Source organism: Lepisosteus platostomus, chromosome 14, assembly GCF_059453375.1.
Source record: "Lepisosteus platostomus isolate fLepPlt1 chromosome 14, fLepPlt1.hap1, whole genome shotgun sequence".
Lineage (NCBI taxonomy): Eukaryota > Metazoa > Chordata > Actinopteri > Semionotiformes > Lepisosteidae > Lepisosteus > Lepisosteus platostomus.
The window spans coordinates 7,965,441-7,987,753 of NC_142624.1; the positions used below are offsets into that span (position 1 = coordinate 7,965,441).

The 22,313-nt window shown below is 40.3% G+C and overlaps 1 protein-coding gene across 1 annotated transcript; it reads left to right on the plus strand.

Moving 5' to 3' along the window:
* Positions 1-2,604: 2,604 nt before the first annotated feature.
* On the plus strand, positions 2,605-17,267 carry LOC148648838 (motor neuron and pancreas homeobox protein 1-like). Its single transcript, XM_088606841.1, has 3 exons — positions 2,605-4,254; positions 12,402-12,559; positions 14,512-17,267. The coding sequence occupies exons 1-3, from the start codon at positions 3,816-3,818 to the stop codon at positions 14,848-14,850; spliced, it is 936 nt and encodes a 311-aa protein (XP_088462967.1). The 5' UTR covers positions 2,605-3,815; the 3' UTR covers positions 14,851-17,267.
* Positions 17,268-22,313: the final 5,046 nt, after the last annotated feature.

Sequence of the window (22,313 nt, forward strand, 5' to 3'; positions counted from 1 at the left end):
CTGTTTGCCGTTATTCTCACTAACTTGAAGGAATTTAAAAATTATAGGTGGTCTAAAGGTGGTCCGCTGGGTACAAAATTTAAGTGTTGTTTTTTTCCCTGCAAGAAAACAGTTTGCTCATTGTCGGTTTAGTGAGTAGTGTTGGACTGATACACGAAACTGATGCACGTATCTAGGATATTATCTACAGGAGATCTGGTCAACCTGGTCTCTCCAATCCGCTCTTCTACGATGTTTTGCTACTTTTAGAGCCAGAATTGACAGAAATGTACAGAAAACCAGTCGACAAGTGTGGAGTAAAATCAGATCTAGGTCTAGCAAATTTAATTCATCTGGTAAAGTTCCGGGAAATAAAATGTCTCTGTTGTGGCAAATTGCCTTAATACTAAGCCTCATCAGAATATCTTATGTATATCAGTGTATTGATATACACACCAGGTTCTGCTTCTTTTTTTCAAAATAGTCGATTTGTTTCATGTATAATAGAAACGCAAGCTGTTCAAATGTTATTTTGTTTTACGTAAAGGGAGGCTTGCCTTTGACCATCCTAAACGTGTGTTCTTTTTGAATTACGCATGAGTAGACTATAGAAGTTTGTATGCTGATTTAAAAATCACATCTTCCGTTTACTGTAATTGTCCTGTCCGACGTATAAACCCCCCGAGACTTAAACAGGTTGGTCTATATATACATTGTAATAATTTTATGACGTTAGTGGGCACCTGGCTCTGAGCGGTTCCTTCAAAGAGGCTGTGTGTACAGTATATTTTTGCACTGGTAACATCGCCCTCGTCCTTTTGAAGAACAGCCAAGGACGTTTTTCGTTTGGGTTTGGAAAGTCATCTAGATCTGGTCAATTTTCAGTCCCGGCAATCCGCTCTCCTGCAATATTTTCCTATTAGAGCCCCAATAGGTAATTAGCGAGATCAGTCTAAGAATTCAAAGAGATAGTTGTATCTCTAAAGTACCACGGCAGAGTAAATTAATTAAAGGGACTCTGGTTGAATTTCCCCGATAGTGACCTTACTGGACACCTTGAAACCAGACACGATTTTAAAAATCGTCTGTATGCGTCAAATGAAAAGAGATGTCGTTACTGTGAAAATAACATTGAATTTCCGTTATCATCAGTATTATTACTATTTCTCCACAGCCGACTTTATCTTTTTATCAGCAATAAGTCCCTTTTCCGTCTTCCACATCGAATACGTTGTTGTCGAGAGACGCGCACCTCGTCTGAAAAATAAGAATTAGTGCATTTGACGCCTGCGTTCGTGGCCAAATTTATCATCCCAGTACCTAATTGTTTTTTACACGTTAGTTACTTCAAACCATTAATAAATTTCAAAACAGGGAGATGCAGTAAATACGCCAAGAGACAGTAGGGGATTTTATTTCGAACACTACGAGATGTTGGCTATCGAAAGCTAAATCACATTATCTCTTAATGCACTCTTTTACGGTTTATGTATAATTCTTGCTCGTAAAATTTAATTGCGTCTCCATTTTAGCCTGGATTTTTAAAATCAGCAAGTCGTTAAAACCGCACTAATTAAAATATAAATCATTTGTTATTGGTATAACCTCCTCAGTAATGCTAGTCAGAGAACGCTTACGACGTTTCTTGTTTTTTTTTTGTCATTTGTGTATAAATTCATACGTGGGGGGTACATGTAGATTTAAAATGTAACGTTACCATTTCGTCAACTGGGCATTTTACTGAGATCGCGATCTTTTGAAGAACATTTCATTTCTGAAAATAAAAACGCAATGGTTTAAAATTCAGTAAGAAAAATGTACTTTTTAGACACCGGATAGACTTTATTCCAACGAATTTTACCCGGACGAATCAATGAGCAAATTCAACCTCATTACAACAAAGGCAAATGAAAGCGGTTCAAACACATACTGTATACAGTCCCGGCGGCATGTGGCATTGAATTAAATGCTTAACACACTGAATCCACGGGATCTACTTTAAATGGAAACTTAGTTGGTCAATTGCGACGAATTGCAAACAGCGTTTTAAACCTGGAATGATCAGTATCTGTACGCAGATCTACTAAATCCAAAAGTTGGTTGTAACTGCTCGGGTATGATTAGTCTGCTTTTCGTGGGAGAAAGCGTGTTTGCAATAATGCTCACAAAGCACTCAGGCGCTCCAGAAGTATTGTATCAATCGCCCTTTTCTTTTGCCAGTATTTGGCAGTAATGGAAAGGCTTAGCAGTTGAAGATTTGACTGCCCCCCCCAAAAGGGGGCTGTTTGGTAAGTCTGCGCGGCCACAAAACGTGACAATTTTCATTTTCTGTTGTTCTGAATTTTTTTCACGCATTTGGACATCACTTTGCAAAATAGAACGCATAGGTTCAGCGAGCCAAATACAATAACATAAAAATGATAACAGTCGTTAAGGATAATAATACTCATCTTGCACACTATCGCAGGCAGAAAAGGGAACAAGTCGATTGCACTTTAAGAGAGCAGAGGAGTGAACCTTATACTTAATCAAGGAAACGCCTATACAGTATAAACAGGGTAACAGTCTCTGGGATTTTGTACAAGATTGTACATTTACTATAGCGGGATAATATATTGAACTGGGAATGAGTTAAGAGTGTGTGTACTTTTCTGCTCTTTATTCCCCTCTGCTATTATTGATGCAACGCTGCATTTGAACTATATTTGAATGCAGTGTAGGACAGCTGAGATAACAAATATATCAACGTTATGTAACCGTAACGTAAAAATGGTAGGAATAGCACTTTGTTTTTCCTCGAAGTGTTTGATTTGATTAAATGTCACCTTTAACTGCGGGTTTTAGAATCTACGCTTGAAATGTGTGTTTCAGACGGGCCCACAGGTGTCCAGAAAGATCGAGAAAGTTCACCTTTCATATGAATGAGTATTGGGTCTTTGAGACCCCTGGAAGTCTGCACTTTGCTTGCCTGCAGATAGGCAGCCTAGCTGAACTAGTACTTGACATTTGGACTTTTCCACCAGGAAGGTTGCCTAAAGCGCGTGAGGTTGGATTTGATCCCGTGAAGGGGGGGCTGGGTTTAAATGAGCGTGTAATTAGTTAATTAGAAAACCGTCGAAGGGTAGGGTCGGCGCTCGGAGCCCGAGCCGTCAGAGCCAATCAGAGTGCGGAGAAGGAGGCAGCGTGTGCTTGGAGGGGTTGTAGTTCAGAGAGCCGGGAGTGTAGCTGTGGATTTAAGTTGGCTTACACCCCACTGAGGTGAGGAGAGGCTGAAGACAGCAAATGACGACCAGAGAATAGCTTGCGTGGGCAAGAGGCGATAAAGGCTAATAAAACCACAGCAGACAGGAAATTGAGATTTAATGTGAGCCGAGTAATATATATTTTAATCATGCTTGTAGTTGGTAGGGAACGACCATCGTAAAGCGAAGTGAATGAACTTTCAACAGTTTTATAGTTCAGAGAAGGTACACATTCGGCTCACGGGGAATGATGGTCGAGATCGCCCGAAACCGGCCTCTTAGAGATCCTTTGCAAGTCCAGTGCCATTAGGGTTTCTACGCCACGGTAAAGACGCTTGTAGTATACGGGACCGTGTAAGTTAAAGGATACGCTAAAGAAACTGGCTGGCATTCATTTGATTTGTAGTAATCGGTATTCGCTGTCGATCAGATGAAAGTTTCAAATCGGAATAGATAGAGGAGTTTAGGACGTTAAGTGCGTGTACTGTTCTCAAAAACGCAAAATTGCAACCGAGAGAAACTTTCCGCAGCGGTCCGTCGGGGGGCTTTTCAGTATATTTGATCGCGCCTAGAACCGATATTAGTGTCCCGGCCATGGAAAAATCGAAGAACTTTCGTATCGATGCCCTGCTGGCGGACGAGCCTCACAGAGCACCCCCCTCGCCGTCTTCGAGCCCAGACAGCCCCACCGGTAGCAGCCCCGTGTCCTGCCTGAGAACAGAGACCCCCTCGCCCCGGGCCCCCTCTGGGGTAATTCAGCTGCAAACGGGAATCATCCCCAAACCCGGTCTCCTCAACATACCGCACCCAGGACTGGCGACTTTGCCTCAGGGAGCCCTGCCCGGCATGTACCCTGCGCCCATGTACCCGATCTCCGCCTTAGGAGCCCAGCATCCCGCGTTTACCTACGCGGGCTTCTCGCACTTGACACAGCAGTATCCGGAGCACCTGAAAGTGGCCGCGACCGGTTCCTTCCCGATAGAGAACTGGATCCGGGCCGGGATCATGGTACCACGACTGCCGGACTACAGCTGTGAGTATTCTCGTACTTGACCGCCCTTTGGAGTGGCGTAGTTGAACGTCATTGTTCTTCGTTTGCTAAAATCCTACGTTTAAAGGGACGAACCCAGAACCACGCTTTAAGAAAAATCGCTTCTCTTAGCACTGAAGTGCGGTCGCGGAAAATTGGAGAAAAAAAATCGATTGACTAAAAAATTAATTTGTCCTTACGTTGTTCTTCCATGTGTAATTGAATATTTTCTGTACGCAGTTGTTTTCATTCGTATGTTGTTCTCACATTTTAAGCACTCACTTAAAAATTGTTCTGATTTTATCGTCAAAGATTCTATTTTAAGGATCGTGGCGTTTTATTTGAGGGTTGTGTTGTAAAAGTTATCTCCGAGGCTCTGAAAACGAACACAAACATTTATTACGCTGTTTATTTCTAAATAGAGGATCTGTGCTCTAAAAGTATAGTTAGTAGGTTTCAGATACTGCTAAAAAAGCTGTTTTTCCTTTACGATTACTTTTATTATTTCTTAAAACAGTATAATCATCGGTTACTAGTGAGTTCAATATCAATATTCAGCTTTGTCATTAAACTTACACAGGTGCATAGTATAATGAAAAGTGTTTCTCATTAGTCACTCAGGTGCAGTATATAAATAGGACAGAAGATAAGACAATAGACAGTAACACAATAGCAATAACAGTAACATGTAATAACATAACATAAATAACGTAATCAAAACTGTGCAAAATTCCGCAAACAGAGAAAATATAACAGGAAGAAAATATAACAGGAGTTACAGTAATTAGAATGTGTAAAATAAACAGGCTACGTCTAAAACTCTGTAAGATGAACGATCCGTGTTACAATTCATGCAAACGATGTGAGTAGCCTAGTCTATACACTTTGTCTGGATTTGTATAACTTTGTAAACCCTAGTACTGTAACAGTTGTGTTGATAAAATAAACATAACGATTAAGCGTCCGCCTCAACGTGTTTAGAAAACAGAAATGTGTTATTTATGTTAATATACACTATCGCTGCCCTTGTCTGATTCTAAACTGTATTATTATCAATAATGCTTTAACTGCATGGCACGCTGGCAGGTGTGGGGAAATCGATTTTTGAAACAAACATCAAACGCATCTCGGAAGCTTTCATGACCGCCGTGGTGCAGGAAACTCAGTGCAGTAAAGATACACCGAATAAAGATCCAGAAATCACGGATCGATAGATTTGAGCGCGAAGCACTGTGGAATTTGAGGTAGTGTGACGCCGTAACTAAAATGTTTCATTAAACATGTGAAGTGTAACTAGTTTTTCATGCAGCCTAAGAAGTGCGTGTACTGTATATACAGTATAACTTTGATAGAAGAGATCATCTGAGGCTTTAATGGGGTTGGCTGGGCCTTGACTCACCGGTGTTTGAAGAAAATAATCAACTTTATGGCTTCTCTCAAAGAATTAAAATTTGGATACCTATCTGTTTTCATCGCGAGGCGTTGTAAAAAACGCAAATTACAGCCGGAGGGCTATCTGAGGATAATAGAAAGAAGAACATATGAAGGAGGATTAAGTGGGTTAATTTGTCACTAGGCTTGCATGACATTTATTACCGTTAATTCGATAATTTATTAAACTAGAGACCAATAAACCGAGGAGTGTGAAAAGTATATGAAACTCATTTAAGTATCCATTTAACGCTGAAATTTCTTTTTATTGTGTTTACAACAGAGGTGTCCTCGCCGTCCAGTCAAGCACAGTACAATTGTAGTGCTTGTTGACTTGGGAAATTAACATAATAAACTCAGCGAAATTGAGATAACGCGGTGCTCATTGCTTATCTTCTAAAAAAGAAGACAGATTTTACACCCGAAAAACAAATTTGTTTAAAGAAATAATTTCCTTCGTTTTCTGTCCGCTTTTCCGCAAAATTGGAAACAATTCGAGAAAAACGAGGTTGCCCTAAATTAACGACAGAAGCACAACAGCATCTGAAAGCTAAATGCCTTCCTTTAACGACGAAAACTAATATAAAAATACAGTAATATACAGTACATTGGTAATCTAAAATCAATTTTTGACGCATTTAATTGTATCTTCTTTTTTATTTAATATACTAATTACTAATATCAGTTTATCTGGCTAGTGATAAGAAAAATGAAATTATTATCTTGAAAATCACCACTAAAAGTGAACTTTAAGAGAAAAAAGCTTGACATATTAATACCAACAAAGAGAGAAGTTTAGCTTCATCCTGATACTAAAATAGAGCTAATTATAGAGGAATCCTTTATACTTCAGTATTAGGTATTTTTATGTCTGTGCTTTCAAAATATCTAATGCAACAGCGCCTAAAAATGTGTAACCCTGGAAACCCATAATACACCTGTAATCATTGTATTGTAAGTAAACCGACAATCAACAATGTTTCAGTCAAAACAAGGCTTTAAAAAGCAAGAAGAATAAGATACGCTGTTTATTTTACAAATATTGTCGTCTTTAGATTGTGATGTTTTAGCAACAAAACATAGTGTATTATTACGGCAGGGTAACGGGTGATTAACCAAAAAGGAGATTTAAAGTAACTGGAGGTCTGGGCTCCACCGCAATCACTCCATCGCAGTCCGTCAAAACTGTCCTTTTAAAAAGACGTACTGAGCGCTCGATGATACAAAATAGTGATGCTTACATGTAAATTTAAACATTTGCTTAAATATCTCAATATCTGCCAAGAGGATGAATGCAAGTAACAGAGAAAATGGGAATTGCACTAGATGAGATATTTTCTTTTTACGCAATTTACGAAAAAACATTATGCGCGCAGAATGATGGAATAGTGCTTTAGCTGTGCAGAAAACGCAAAAAACGCAGTCTTTGTTGGTTTCCTGGTCTTCAATGTTTAGAGATTTGTTCTTAAGTGCAAACATTCGGGTCAATTTTATATATATGCAAAAACCCATTGACTTTTGTTGTACAGTAGGTAAGCTGTAAACTGTGGTAAGCAGTAACTTCACAAAACACGCTGAAACAAAGTGCTTTGTAACTCGGAATTCCTCTAAATCTGTTTACATGCAATACAATCAGTTCTTCATTCTGTTATAAAATCAAAACTTTTAATTTCTAAGGCTTAATGACTCAGAAGACAATTCATGTTATTCATGCTGACTGTTGTTATTGTTTGATTTCACGGTTATCACGGATATAATAGAGTGCCTCACTTTCATTAATATTAAAATCGAATTCGAAGCGATTTCAAGTACGATTTTAGCACAGTCTTAATGCTTAGATTAAAAGAGTTGTCGTGGCGTCAAACTAAATATGTGAAACGCTCACTTTACATCTCGTTATTTTTGTTTCACCGGGTGCTCGTCCTGGTTTTCGAAAAACACAAAAAAAGATGACGCTTCTGGTCGCTTTGAGACGTGAAAACTCAAAGCTTCGACGATGATGGTAAATGCCTGAAAATGATCAAGGCATATAAAATTTTCCACGAAGCACATGTTCGGTTGAAGAAAACCCAGTTATTTATAAATCTTATTTAGGTTTCCTGTGATATATTTACGCTAGTTAGTTTTCAGATCATTTATACGGTTTAAAATATACGATGCAACGGACAAAATGACAGTTTTGAGCAACGGAAATAGATAAATTATATCTAACATTCTAACAAGGTCATTGATTTTCAGCTTTAATTGGCAAATATTGACAAACCTTGGCCTGAACAGCCACAGTTGACATACTGTAGGCTTTTGAGAACAGCCTATTTGTGTCGGAGCTGTTTTTTTAACTCGATAAAAGGAGGAGAGAACAAGAAAGAGATACATATTATTGCCAGTAAGAGCTTTGGATGGATGGGGAGACCATGCTACTCTCTAACCCTGATACTGTAATTTTCTTTTGGTCAAAAGAAAAAAATACCCGTTCTGAAGCTTTATGCAGTTGTCTGCTAAATGAATCACCAGTTAAATTAGTAGATCAGCATAATTATTAATAGCAGCAGTAGTTTTAGCTGGAGCATCCAGGTGTGATGGACCACACACAAGATTAAGAGCGGGCTGATTAATTGTTGCTGATTAAGGATTAATTGTGTAAGCATTGGCGTTATATTATTGCTACAGAATTTCACAGAAATTACATACAGTAAGTACCCCTCTATCTATACAATGTTAAATTAAGTGCAGTATTTTATTTTCACGTATGAAGATTTTCTCATTTGATTTCAAATGAATTAAACCACAGGTATACCCCACTCATTTCATGATTAATTATTAATAATAATATCATATTATGAAATATATACCTATTACCTATAATAATATTAATTCAAATTCATTCAGCCCAGGAATGTGACGTTCAGATTCATGGTCCAAAACGAATAAAGGCAAAGAGAAACAAAAATAAGGAATGTTCACTTATTCAGCTTGTGCACTGCATTGTCTCTGAGAGCAATTGAGATTCTTTCCCACACAAATAAGACATGTAATCTGGTTGTTCATACACTTGGCAGTTCTGTTCAGCAGTTTGATTGATTACTTCTACCAGGAACTGGTATCAACAGTACTGAATGCTGCAGTGTCTCAGGCAAAAAACTACACAGATTAGAGGAGCTAAAAATGGAGTCCTGACAATGGTGTTTTTTGAGGAGTGTCTTATTGTTATAAGGTATGGGCCATCCATATTTCACTGCTCAATCTGTTTCTATTGGATAGTATCGTCTGGCAGTGTATAGACCTCTTTTGGTCCTCTTCGTAATTCGACTGCTAATCTTACACCTCTCATCATGGAGCAAGTAAAAATTAAGAGATTGAAAACCATGTTCATAAGTTGTTCTGCAGCACCTGCGTCACAGAAGAGTGAGTAATAGAAAGCTTTCAGCTCATAATTATTGATACACATGGCAATGGGATTAACAATGGGGAAATTTGTCCAGGACACAAGGGTCACACCCCTACTCTTTTCAAAAGACACCTTGGGATTTTAAATGACCACAGGGAGTCTGGACCTAGGTTTTATGTCTCACTGAAGGACGGCACCTTTTTTAGTATAGGACCCACAAAGCTGCCTTTTGCCTATACTAACACCTCTTCCAGCAGCAACCTTAGTTTTTCCCAGGAGGTCTCCCATCCAGGTACTGACCAGGCTCACACCTGCTGAGCTTCAGTGGGCTGCCAGTTGTGAGGAGCAGGGTGATATGGCTGCTGGCTACAAATGGAGCCAAATCATTATAAATGGAGCAAAATACTGGTAATCTTAGAGGAAAACATTCTTCAGACTTAAAACTAAGACATACTGTACATTCACATTTCAGTACGACAGTGAACCGCAGCTACATTTCAGTGGTTTAAGAATAATGCATGAGTGGCTTATGACTTGAATCATATTGTGATTCTGTGAAAAGACATGGGAACTTCTGTTTATAAGCAATTCCCAAGCAAACTGAGAAATTCGACAGAAAAAAAAACACAAATTGAACCAAGCTGATTAGCAAAGTTGGTAGCGACTTAACCAAAAAGGCCTTTGGCTATAAGTTCTTTCACCTAAGGAATGCACAGATCTTTGAAATGTATATTGCCAAGGCTCTTTATTCTGCTTTTTATTGTAAGCCCAGATGCCAGTGTAGAGATAACATACAGTACTGTTTCCTCTTACACAAACAACGAGTTAGGTAAAGAGTAAAGGAAAAAAAAAATCCCTTCATAACAATAGAGAGATCCCTCCCTGACTCATCGCCTGATAGTATTGAATCAATTAATCAATTGATCAATCCTCCTAGGATTTCAGCAGTTATCAGTAGTATCAGCGGTTTAATGGTTAAGATTAAATGTAAAAACGGTTTGAAATGAGAGAAGGCCATTTTCCCATCTAGCCAGTTTGGCAGTAATAGTTAATTGATTCCCGAATTTTATCCAGCTGCTTCTTGAAGAAACCAGGGTATCAGCAACATGACAGGTACCCTGTTCCCTACTGCCACAACTCTTCAAGTAATGAAGTGCCTCCTATTCTTAGTTTTAAATGCACTTTCACATAGTGTCCACAATGTCCTCTAGTTTGTGTTTCTCTCTTAATTCTGATGAAGTACAATGGGTTGCTTTTGTTAGTGCCTTTGAGGATTTTGAATACTTGTACCAAGCTCCCTTGCGATCATCATTTTTTTTCAAGATTCAGCCTGTCAGTTTAGGGCATGCCCTTAAACCCTAAAATAAATCTCCTTTTTCTTTTTTGGATAGATTCTAGAAGAGCGACATCATTTCTATAAAGTGGTGGACCGAACCACAATTGTTGACAATGTTTTGAATGAGGCCCTGCGAGAGCATTATGTATGTTGATTTAAATTCTCTGTTTTCAATTCTATAGCCTAGCATTTTGTTTGGCTTTTTAATTGCTTCCCCACAGTGTCGAGAAGATGTAAATGACCAACATCGACACCTTGTCTTTTTCACAAGTAGTTTCTTCTAACTTAGTGTTTCCTAGATTATAGAATGTCTACCTGCACGCAGTGTTAACTCCTGCAGTGTTACTCGCCAAGTGTTTGCCTGATCTCTATATCTTTGGAAATTTCTTTTTAAAGTGTATGCCAATCTGCCTAATTTGGTCATCTGCAAAGTGAACTAATCTAATAACTATACTAGAATCTAGATTACTATTATAAATTAGGAATAAGCGGTCCTACTACAGACCCCTGTGGTACTCCACTTATTACATCACCCCGATTTGGGCATTCACCTTTATTTATTCTCCGACTCTCAATCCAAACACGCATTTCCCTGCCTGTAATCTGAAATGTATTATATTTATGACGTATTAAGTGTGTATGGTTTAGATTTTCAGAACGTTTTCAATGTTCACTTGATTGTTGATTGCACCAAATATCAGATTTCCATGCAGGCGATCCTTCTATTTAGTTATTCCGTATCCTTACACGTAAGAGAAGTCAGACTTACGGGTCTATAATTACCTCAGTTCATTTTTTTCACCTTTCACATTTAGTGCCATTCTACTGTTTTAGCAATTTTCCATTCAGCCATCACTACCTTAGTAGTCAGACTTTCCAACGAGACTGTTGGAAGAGTTGTGTCAACAGCTTCTGAATAGCATCTTGTTTCCTTGAGCACAGTTGGTAAGACACCCCAGGGTCCTGGGGACTTAAGTCGTCTTGATTCCTCTTAGCACCTGCAACTCCTCTGCATCTACTATGCAAATACGATTTTTAATATAGACTGTTGTTCTTCCACTGCCTGAGGCATGTTGTCTTGTTCCTTAGTGATCAAAGATGGTGGTCTCTCTCTAAACTATTGGTCGCCATGTGGTTTCCGGACCCCAAAAGCTTTTTCTGTGATTGATACAGACTCGTGGATGGAGAATGCTATTTGGTCGATGGCTGATATTCTTGTGCCTGGACAACTAGATTTAACCAAATAAAGTATGTGATCCATCCATTTTCTAACTGCTTCTTCCAATTCAGGGTCACAGGAAGGGGTACACCCTGGACAGCATGCCAGTCTTATCACAGGGCAGTTAGATATAGACACAGACGTGCACACATTCAAATCAGGGCCAGCTTCCCTGGAAGCCAATTAACCTACCTGTATGTTTCTGGACTATAGGAGGAAACTGGAGCACCTGGAGGAAACCCACACAAACATGGGGAGAACATACAAACTCCACACAGATAGCACCCCAAGTCCAGAACTGGACCCAGGGGGCCTCAGTACTGCAAGACAGCAATGTTAACCACGACACCCCCTCCTGCCAAGTGTATAATCAGGGAGAAATATTAGAACCCCCCAGTCAAATGAAGTTACTCAGAGGAATGAAGAAGATTTGTATAGTTGACCTGGTGAGACAGACCATAAAACAACCAGTACAGCCATAAAAAAATGTGACTTTGCTAAGGGAGAGCGTGGGTTTAGGCTGTAAGAAACATGTGGAATATGTTCCATACTCTGTGTCCAAAATATGAGAGGTGGTTCCTAATATTTTATCTATTGAGTGTCACATAACTCAAGGGCGTGAGGCATATTAAAATGTATGTGGTGAAAAATGCCTTTTCCATCTAGCAAATTCTTAGGCCCTCTTTTGTTTGGAGTTGGCTGTTGAAGGGAAGAAGTAGATCGATTCTGTCCGACAGACTCCTGATGCCCTTCCGTTTCTTTAACCTTTCCGGCAGCACCCCAGTCTTCTCTGATGGGAAAATGCAGGCGACCTCGGACGGCGTTCACAAGCCAGCAGCTCCTGGAACTGGAGAACCAGTTCAAGCTTAACAAGTATCTGTCAAGGCCTAAGCGCTTCGAAGTGGCCACCTCTCTGATGCTGACGGAGACACAGGTGAGGACGGCCTGATGAGAATATAAGTAATAATTAATTAATTCATATAATTAATTAATAAATAAGTAATAAGATGCTCACTAAGCAAGTGGTCATTAAGGGCTGGAGTGGCTAAGTGGCTACTCGATGGAAGAAAGGATATTCTTTTGCCAAGTATCATTTTAGGTCGAGGATGTATAACCATACAAATGGAGTTGTCCATTTTAAGGCTTCTGTAGACACTGTAAAAGTGTCACTTCTGCCTTTTCAAGGCTCTGGGGATCTACTCAATTTCAGGGCTTCTAGAAACCAAAACACATCTCCCTTTTCCATGCCAGTACTGTTTAATACAGAGCTCTGTACTTTCCCTGCCTGAGGTATGTGGTAGACTTCACCTTTAGTGAACACCTTCATTAAAATTAGCCTGTGCTCATTTAGTTCATTGGCGACTTCCCTTTTCCTTATCTTAAAGTTTATCCAATTGCTGTTTCAGATGCATTTTATCTGATCCATAATAGTCCTTCCTGCTGTATTTACATTCAAGTCAACAGACCACAGAAACAGGCACCAGCAATATCTCGGCAATGGCAGCCAATGTGAACGCTGCCGTTCCAGAATAATTTGGAAGCTTGCCCGTGCCAGTTTTATTTTCCTCACATTCTGAAAGCAAATCCAAAAATCTGTTGTGGCTGCAATATTTGGGACAAGCCGACAAGCTTTTTTGATAATGCTATCAAAATAATTGATTTCAATTTACAGAGATTAGAATTTCAATGTCTTTTTTTTTTTTACACAAGGGTATCACAATCTCTACCCAATCTGGAATATAGATAAAACAGATCCTTTTTTCGGTAGATAGGCACACCAACTAAGTCACTGCACCTAAAGGTTAATAGTAATTTGTAAATTTGTAGATGCAATCAGTAGATTAGTAGTCCCATCTATCACAACTAATCACATTAGTCACAAACACTTTTTATGTGACACTCTTAAACAAGTATGGGTACTGGTTACATTCTTAGTTCTCTTGTGACAGTCAGGAGTGATCTTAGTCCACTGCCACATTCTGGTGTCTTATGTATACTCGAGCCAATTCACAATAGATTAGCTGGTATGTTAGATTTTTAGAAGGAAAAAAAAAGTGTCCCAACTAGGACTCACATACAGTTTCTACAGTTCTTTATCATATGTAAAGGTAAGTGAGGGAAATGTGTTTTGAATAAAGAAGGAAATTGTATAAAGAAGAGTCACACTTTGCTTTGACTAGTAAATCCTGCAACACTCCATAGCCTCATTATGAAGTCTGAGACACTTCAAGGAAAAAATGGAGTAAGTCTCTATGACACTTCCTGGTCTAGATTGTATGAAATAGGAATTTGAACAGGTGGGTCAGGGTAAAACAGACACACAGCAGTCATGTGCAGTTTATTTGCAGTACAGGAAGCATGAAATCAAGTACCAAAATGCAAACCTATCTCTTTTTTGAGCTCTTGATTGCCGTCTTCAGTCCCTAACTAACGAACTGGGCAGCCAAGTGGCTTTCCAGTTTTACAGAACTGCCTATCTTTGAGACCCTTCATAATACTCTTCCAAAGTCTCGAAACTCACAGCTCCTCAGCTGTTCAGTCGCTGGTCAGTCTGTGACTATCTTCCCCCCCACCTCCTCTGGTGCAGCTGGCATTGTAGAGAATCTACCCTGTGTCCTCAGATTGCAGATAGTAACTGATCTCGAAAGCTTTAGCTTCCAGCCTATTAAATAATAAATTGTCACCTGACTAATTGTCTTGGGCCAGCAGGTCAGGTGACTGTTGCTCCTCCTCCACCCCCCCACTCCCCCCACAGCATTCTGGGGAATGTAGTCCAGACAGAAGTCTCCATCTAGTCTGGAGTCACTGCCCCTCTTAGTCTCTTTCTGGTAAGGCGAAACATGTGTGTTCTGACCTCGCCCCCCCCTGTGGACTGTGACTGTGCAGGTGAAGATCTGGTTCCAGAACCGGCGGATGAAGTGGAAGCGCAGTCGCAAAGCCAAGGAGCAGGCCGCGCAGGCGGAGGCGGAGAGGCAGCGCGGGGGCAAGCAGGGGGACAAGCCAGGAGAGAGCCGGGGGTCTCCGCGGGGTGTGAGGGAGGAGGAGGAGGAGGAGGACGACGAAGAGGACGAAGAGGCCGCTCACCAGGAGTTTGGAAGCAGCTTGGGCCACGCCACAGACTACCTGCAGCACACCACTGACCTGAATTACAGCCCACACGGCTCCTATTCTGAGGATGAGCTGGCGGAAGGCACTACTGACAGGAAAATTGGAGTCGGCTTCTGATGCCTTAATCTGTAGAGTCTGGAGATGGTGGTTCTTGCATACACAGGCCAAAGGACATCGCAGGACTGGACTGTGGTTGCAATGCGCATTTATCTCTGCGCTTTTCTATTTTTCCAGTGGTGCTCTCGTTCACCAACAGGTGCTGAAACCAGTCAGAGGGGTATCTGTTTCCACAGATGTGACTAAGCTACTCAAAATTCCTCCTGATGCTCTTGTCCATATGTTCCTGGCGTAGGACCCTTCAGCTCCCCAAATGCTTCAAGCCAGGAAAGTAGTCCTGGTCTGAAAACAGGAGTGCTCTGCTCTCCCGGAGAGTCAACGCACTGTAAATATGTATGTAACCCAAGCGTTGAGTTAAGACTGTGAAAACAAGTATGAATTTGTGAAAGGGTTTTTCACGTCATCTGGTTCACCCATTGAGAAGTCCATCTGCTCCCGATAGATATGTTTTTTCTTCGCTAGCAGGAACCCACAAAATAAAGACAATGAGGACTCCCACGTACACATTTCCTCATATCCCGCACCAGAAACGACCATATCCCCATTCCAAAGAAAGATCTTGCCATTTAATCTGAAAAAAAAAAAACCAAACTTTCTCGAAACTGATAAAACTTCCTGTCCAAGGCATCGGGTTGATTTGGAACGGCCATCCTTGGCTTAGAATCAGGTTCAGAATCGACTTCTTAGCTTAAGTCTATTTATTATGTGACGTCGTGTCAGCAAGCCCACTCCTTGGACAGGTTTCCTACTCTTCAAAGCTTTTGCATGAGAATCACGCATGGTCACCCCTGCATCTCTCATCATGCTGGCATGTCTTTTCTGGCTGATGAGAAAGGGCCTCCATTTCTTTATTAGTCGCCTCTGTGTCTGGCACAAGCCAAACACCCTGCTTAACACTGCTTCAGCAGGCACAGGTCTTGTCCCATAAGGCCGAGGGCCTCTGTGACAATCCATTCAGCAGGAATTGGGGTTGATTTGAAACATACAATATACAGTGCCTATAGAAAGTCTACACCCCTCCCCTTGGACGTTTTCACATTTTATTGTGTTACAGCATGGAACCATGGTGTATCTAACTGAGAATGTTTGCCGCTCATCAACACACAGTACTCTATCATGTCAACGTAAAAAAAAAAATCCAGACATTTTACTAAATTAATTAAAAATAAAAAACAGAAAAGAATTGAATAATGGAATAATTGTTCTATAGGCACTGTACCTGTATTGAAACAAATATAAAGTCCAATGTAAACTCTGGGAGCATTATTTTCCTTGTTATGATACAAAGAAAGTTGAACAGACCTCTCAAGAATTTCACTTCTAGTTTTCTATAGTCCGGTGATTTTCAAGTTCAGTTTACCTTTGAAAGTGTTGAAAGTTAATGAATCTGTGCAGTTTACTGAACTGTTTGTTTGACCTATTTGCAGAACCAAAACACTGACATCCACTAATATCTATTTACCAAGATAAAAGACTGCTAGTGTCCCGAGCAAAACTCAGAATGAGTCGCCTGCAATTTGAAATCGGCGAGAGAGTTTTCAGAATTGTCTTCCTTCTGCTTCTCTTCTTGTGCTTTCTGTGTCACTCGCATCGAATATGAGAAGTCCAGATTCTGGTACGGTACTGGAAATAATCAGGTTTTAGGGGAAAAGATGGGAAATTCAAGGTAGAAGACAGACAGTGTTCTATCAGTCAAACTGAAAGAATGAGAATAGTACCCTAAGCTTTGCTGTTTAACTCCATAGGTAAGGTGGGATTCACTTATACTGTTTGTCTTCTAGTCCCGTGTTCAAGAATTCTAGAGTAGTGTCCATTATATTATGGACAATAAACAGAGAAATGTGCAACAAGTTTTTTTCAGTACATATTGAAATGTACTGTACCTTTCTGCGAGACAATGCTTCTGTCAACATTTGTGTACACTCTGTGGACCAACTGCGCTGAGAAGATACTGTAATTGAGAACAAATAAGGAAAGGAACAGGTCTTTATGACAAAACACTAAAACCTTACTGAAAGTGATCAGAACTGCGAAGGAATACTCCATTCACACAGTGGTTTAAGTCTTGACTTTCTTTCAAATATCTTACCTCCTCATCTCACTTTCTTGGGACTGAAAACCGTGATACTGATGATGGACTACAGATTTGCCAGGGTTTTTAAACTCCTTTCTATTATTGTTGTTAACAGTGTATTGACGTTACTTAACCATATGTATATTTTAATTTATTTGCATTTGAAAAATAGTATTTATCCCTACTTAGAATGTGTTGATGTCTTCAACAATCGTGAATGATGGGGGGAAAAAAATCCCATCTGTACAGTATTTATAACTTTTATTTCTTGAAGTTGTGAATGATCCAAAACCAAATGCTAGACTAAAGTAAATTAAGCAAAATAAAAATGCCTAAAGTTGAATACTCTCACGTGTGTTCATTGTGATTTTCATCTGCTCTGTTAAGTGGTTAGAAAATTGTGTGAATTATTCTATTCAGGAATATCACAAAATATGAATGAATAAAATTAACTGATTTTGCAAAAGGCAGTAGTAGCGATACAAACGAGCTGTTAAAGAGTTTTAGAAATAATGCTTGTTCTTTGATTTCTGAAAGCTGGTCTCCGTTGTGACGTGGCAGGGTGGGACAGTGTTTAGCATTGCTGGCTCACAGAGCTGAGGCCCTGGGCCCCATTCCTGTGGTGTTGTCTGTGTGGAGTTTGCATGTTCTTCTTATGTTCATGTGGGCTTCCTCTGGGTTTCCACTGTCCAAAGACATACTGGGGAAAATTGGCCCTGCTGTGTGTCTGTGTGTATCCTGTGACATACCAAAACACAGCTTAGGAGTTGGGAGAAAGGTCACAACTGTGTTGGAAAGTGCAGCATTTTCAAAGGTAATTTAGCTGTATTTGGGATCTATTGTAAAGTTCAAGGATTATATAATAATTTCATTTGGTTTAGGATAATTCTTATGGGGAGCAGGATGCATTACTGCCCCACAGCGCTGGGGCCCTGGGTTCACTCCTGGACCTGGGGTGCTGTCTGTGTGGAGTTTGTTGGTTCTCCTCGTATTCACATGGGTTTCCTCGGGATACACAGTCCAAAAACATGCTGGGAAGTTAAATGGCTTCTGGGGAAATATGCCCTGGTGTGAGTGTGTGCTTGTCAGTGTCTGTGTGTATCCCGTGACAGACTGGTGTCCTGTCCAGGGTGTATCCTGCCTTGTGCCTGTCTGCTGCCAAGATAGGCTCTGGCTTCCTTCACAAGCCTGGATTGGATAAAGTGGTTAGCCCTTTAAAGATTTGGATGCTGAATGACCTATGTCCTCAATCTGCTATTCCTCCTGGATCTCAAGACCATGACACCTCTAGGATCGATGCATCAGCACACTTTTTAAAATATTCTGCAGCGCCCTCCTGTGGCCTATCGAACGCTTACAGAAACAATTCAGTGTCTCACCTGAGTCTCCCAGTCACTCTGAATGTAATTAGAAACCAGTAAGTAGAAGATGAAACAGAGAAAGTGATTACAATATAATGAAGTAATTATTAGAACAGAATGCAATCTTGTGCAAAGGACACATACAATTATTTTACTTTTTTAAATGTTTTAAAAACATTTCATGACTATTAAAAGGATTTGCTTCTCAGAAATTTGTGGGCAGCCTGGTCATTCATAATATTTAATGCCTTTTTAAAATATGAAATTCCATCTGAGAAAAAAAAAAGTAGTTTTAACACAATAAATAATGTAATTGCAAATAATTGCCTTCCAGTGCAGGCAAAGTTCATATTTTGGTCAAGTGAAATATTATTTGATTACTGAATCCATTAGCACAAACTTGCACTTCCAAATGAAGTAATAAAATTAGAAAATTAGATATACTGAACAGGGTAGAAATTTTGTGTCATTCTAGATGACAGAATACTATAACATGCTGTAATGACACAGCATTATTTGCTAAGTTCTATACTAATGTAAGAGCATTAATTTAGAAGTTTTAGTTGTTTATTAATCAAATAGCTAAATCACCAGCAGTTTTTTAAGAAACAGATTGTGTTGCATGGTGAGGAAAGCAGGAGGAGAAGGGGGGTCAAAACGAGTTTTATCAAAATTATTATATAAGTGACACTTTTCTGGACACTCCACTCAAAGTGCTTTACAGGTAATGGGGACTCCCCTCCACCACCAATGTGCAGTACCCACCTGGATAATGCAACAGCAGCCACAGTGCACCAGTACTCTCACCACACACCAGCTATCGGTGGGGAGGAGAGCAGAGTGATGAAGCCAGTTCAGAGATGGGGATTATTAAGAGCTCATGATTGCTAAAGGCCAGGATGCCAAGGTAACACCCCATAAGTGATACCTATGAGGACACTATGAGGACACTTTCACGGATAAAAAATGCAACGTCAATATACTGCCTGAGTTGCTTCCTTATGTCAATGATAAAACCAACATAGAATGTCATTGCCTTTGCTAATGAACAAATCATCATTTTAATAGCTACCTATGATCCATTCATTCAAGGAACAACATAACACAACCTGTTGTCCATCCATTCTTCCATTCTTTCCGGAAGAAATTCACACAAAGCTGGCACTGTGGCTATGGACCTGCGCTTGTGGCTGGAAGGTTGCCGGTTCAAATCCCACACCTGCCAGAGGAATCCTACTCCATTGGGCCATTGAGTGAGCCCCTGCTCCAGGGGTGCTGACCCTGTGCTCTGATCCCAAGCTTCTCTTGTGTCTCCTGGAGAGCAAGCTTGGGTATATGAAAAGACAGATTCCTAATGCAAGAAATTGTATATGGCCAATAAAGTGATCTTATCTTATCTTACATACAGACTCCAGGAAGAGAGCACCCCAGGTCTGGAGTTACACTAACCACTGCGCTATTGCGCCACCCTGGACACCTGCCCATAGCAGAAAAGTTTAATTGAAATTAGCCGCCCAGATCTTGTCAGCATGGCCTCCCTAGGAGGTGAGAGGCACCTCAGAAGAAAGCAGACCACCAGTCAAAACCCACATGAACACAGAGAGTCCAGCCACACACGTTTTGCTAGACATAATAAACGTAGACGAGGCAGAAGTGCGCCCCAATTAAGGTAAAGCTCTGCTGGAGTTAATAAATGTGTTGACCTCTGGATTTTTTAGAAGGCTGCTGGAAAGAGATACAACAGTTACCCACGTGATTTCAATTTACTGTTTACTCCTCAAGATTTATTCCAATATATATAAAGATTTTTCATCCTTTAAAGATTGACAACTGGATGGAGACTCCTGGCTAATATGTGTACACTGCATCTGTACTGCACACATTTATACTGTACAGACACTACGTGTACTATATGATATATATATTTTTTGCAATCGTTAAGTAGAAGACAACTTTCTCCAAGCCGACTTTCACAAAAAAATAATTCTATACAAATGATGATCAGAACCTCATGAGCAAGTTGCAAAAGTGCTATTTAAATAAAGAATACATAATTGTATGACCTGCTGATATAAGAAATGCTTTTCACCCTAAGGTACAGAATGAGTAATGCAATACAAGAATAATGTTAATTAATAAACAGCAAAGCAAGCTGAACAGTCATGGCTTAAGAACTCACCGTGAAAACACGAAATTTCAGAGGAATGTCTCTGTGCTCGTTAGATACAGATTTAGATGGAGCTGTAATATGCGCAGTGCTGATGATGGATCGTCGGGTGGCAGGCAGAGAGGGCACAGAAATTACAGGTTCACAGGGAGAAGATGAGCTCTCTGAGAAGGAGCCAAAAGGTGAAGGTATGTAGATATATACCGATTTTGAAAATTAAATTTATCGCAAGGGATGATCAGTCACACAGCCTTGCTGGGGAAATCTTTCCTGTGTGACACTGGTTAGTCGCAATACGGGCTGAGGAAACGTGTGCCAGAATTAATGCTGCTCGGCTGCTGAGGGGGCTTGGTGGTGGGTGACATTACGGCAATAGGAGCCTGATTCATCCTGGGTTATATTAATCAACATTTAAGGGAAACATCTTCCAGCAGGACACTGTGGAATCTTACATACTGCTGAGCCTAAAGCCATTACAATGATATATGTCACCACCGACTGCCATGTTCATAATGTAACACTGTGTGCAGTTCCTGAGGAAGAAATTAAAAAATGTTTAAAAGAGTGTAAGCCTCCCACAGAAACGAGAATTTTTCCCCATCTAAAATATTTGACTTTCCCATTCCGGGAGGTGTGTTGCTCCGACACACTCCATCGCATAATAATTTTGCCCTGTCTCTCTGTGCCTCCTAAAACAGTCATGTCTGTGAGTGTATTTATCACCCAATTCTCACCAACTTCCAGCTCTTCAATTTGCATTGTTGATTCATGGCTTGACTGAGGCATGAGTCATCCCGTATAAACATGGAAGCACGCGATCCATCACACAGATTTATCCCAGTTTTGCTCACTTTATCAACCATGTTTTAAAGCTAAAAACTTGTGGCATGTAACATATCTGGAAAAACACCCACATTCCAGTATTACAACAAGATGTATATCTCCCCTTTTACATTAATAATAATAATCCCTTACACTTATATAGCGCTTTTCTGGACACTCCACCCAAAGTGCTTTACAGGTGATGGGGACTCCCCTCCACCACCACCAATGTGCAGTGTTTATTATTTTGTAAGATATTTATCCCAATATCCACAACTCTGGAGCATATATTCAAACTGTAAAATGGAACTAGAATTTGGTGGAATTCAGAACAAAGATTTTAATTTAAATAAATCAGATTATGTGAGAGTGAGACATGGCTTATCAAGTATAATTGGAGTCTGTAGAAAATGGATAGCAACAGTTTCAAGATATTCTTGTTCTTGAGGAAAAAAATATATTTATCCCTAAACCCAAGGCTAGAAAGCAGAGACCTGAACACACTTTAATAAAGCTCTTTGCGAGATTATTATAGAAGGAAATGGACCCAGTTCAAGATATGAGCACAACCTGTCAAGCAGAAAAGTGCAAGATATGATAGACTGTGGCCAGGATGCAAGTCCATCATAGGGCACACACAGACACAACACAGGCACACCCAGGCCAATTGATCCAGAAGCCAATCAACCTACCAGTAGGTTTTTAGACTTTGGGAGGAAACTTGAGCACCTGGAGGAAACCCACACAAACACAGGGAGAACATACAAACTCCACACAGACAGCACCCCAAGTCCAGAACTGGACCCAGGGGGCCTCAGTACTGCAAGACAGCAATGTTAACCACGACACCCCCTCCTGCCAAGTGTATAATCAGGGAGAAATATTAGAACCCCCCAGTCAAATGAAGTTACTCCGAGGAATGAGGAAGATTTGTATAGTTGACCTGGTGAGACAGACCAAAAGACAACCAGTACAGTCACAGACAGATGTGACTTTGCTAAGGGACAGCGTGGGTTTAGGCTGTAAGAAACATGTGGAA

Bases quoted from the DNA above. Each gene is read 5' to 3' on its own strand.
- LOC148648838 (XM_088606841.1), top strand. From the start codon at position 3,816: ATGGAAAAATCGAAGAACTTTCGTATCGATGCCCTGCTGGCGGACGAG. The intron at 4,255-12,401 runs GTGAGTATTCTC...CCTTTCCGGCAG, and splicing joins ACGACTGCCGGACTACAGCT to CACCCCAGTCTTCTCTGATG. The intron at 12,560-14,511 runs GTGAGGACGGCC...GTGACTGTGCAG, and splicing joins TGATGCTGACGGAGACACAG to GTGAAGATCTGGTTCCAGAA.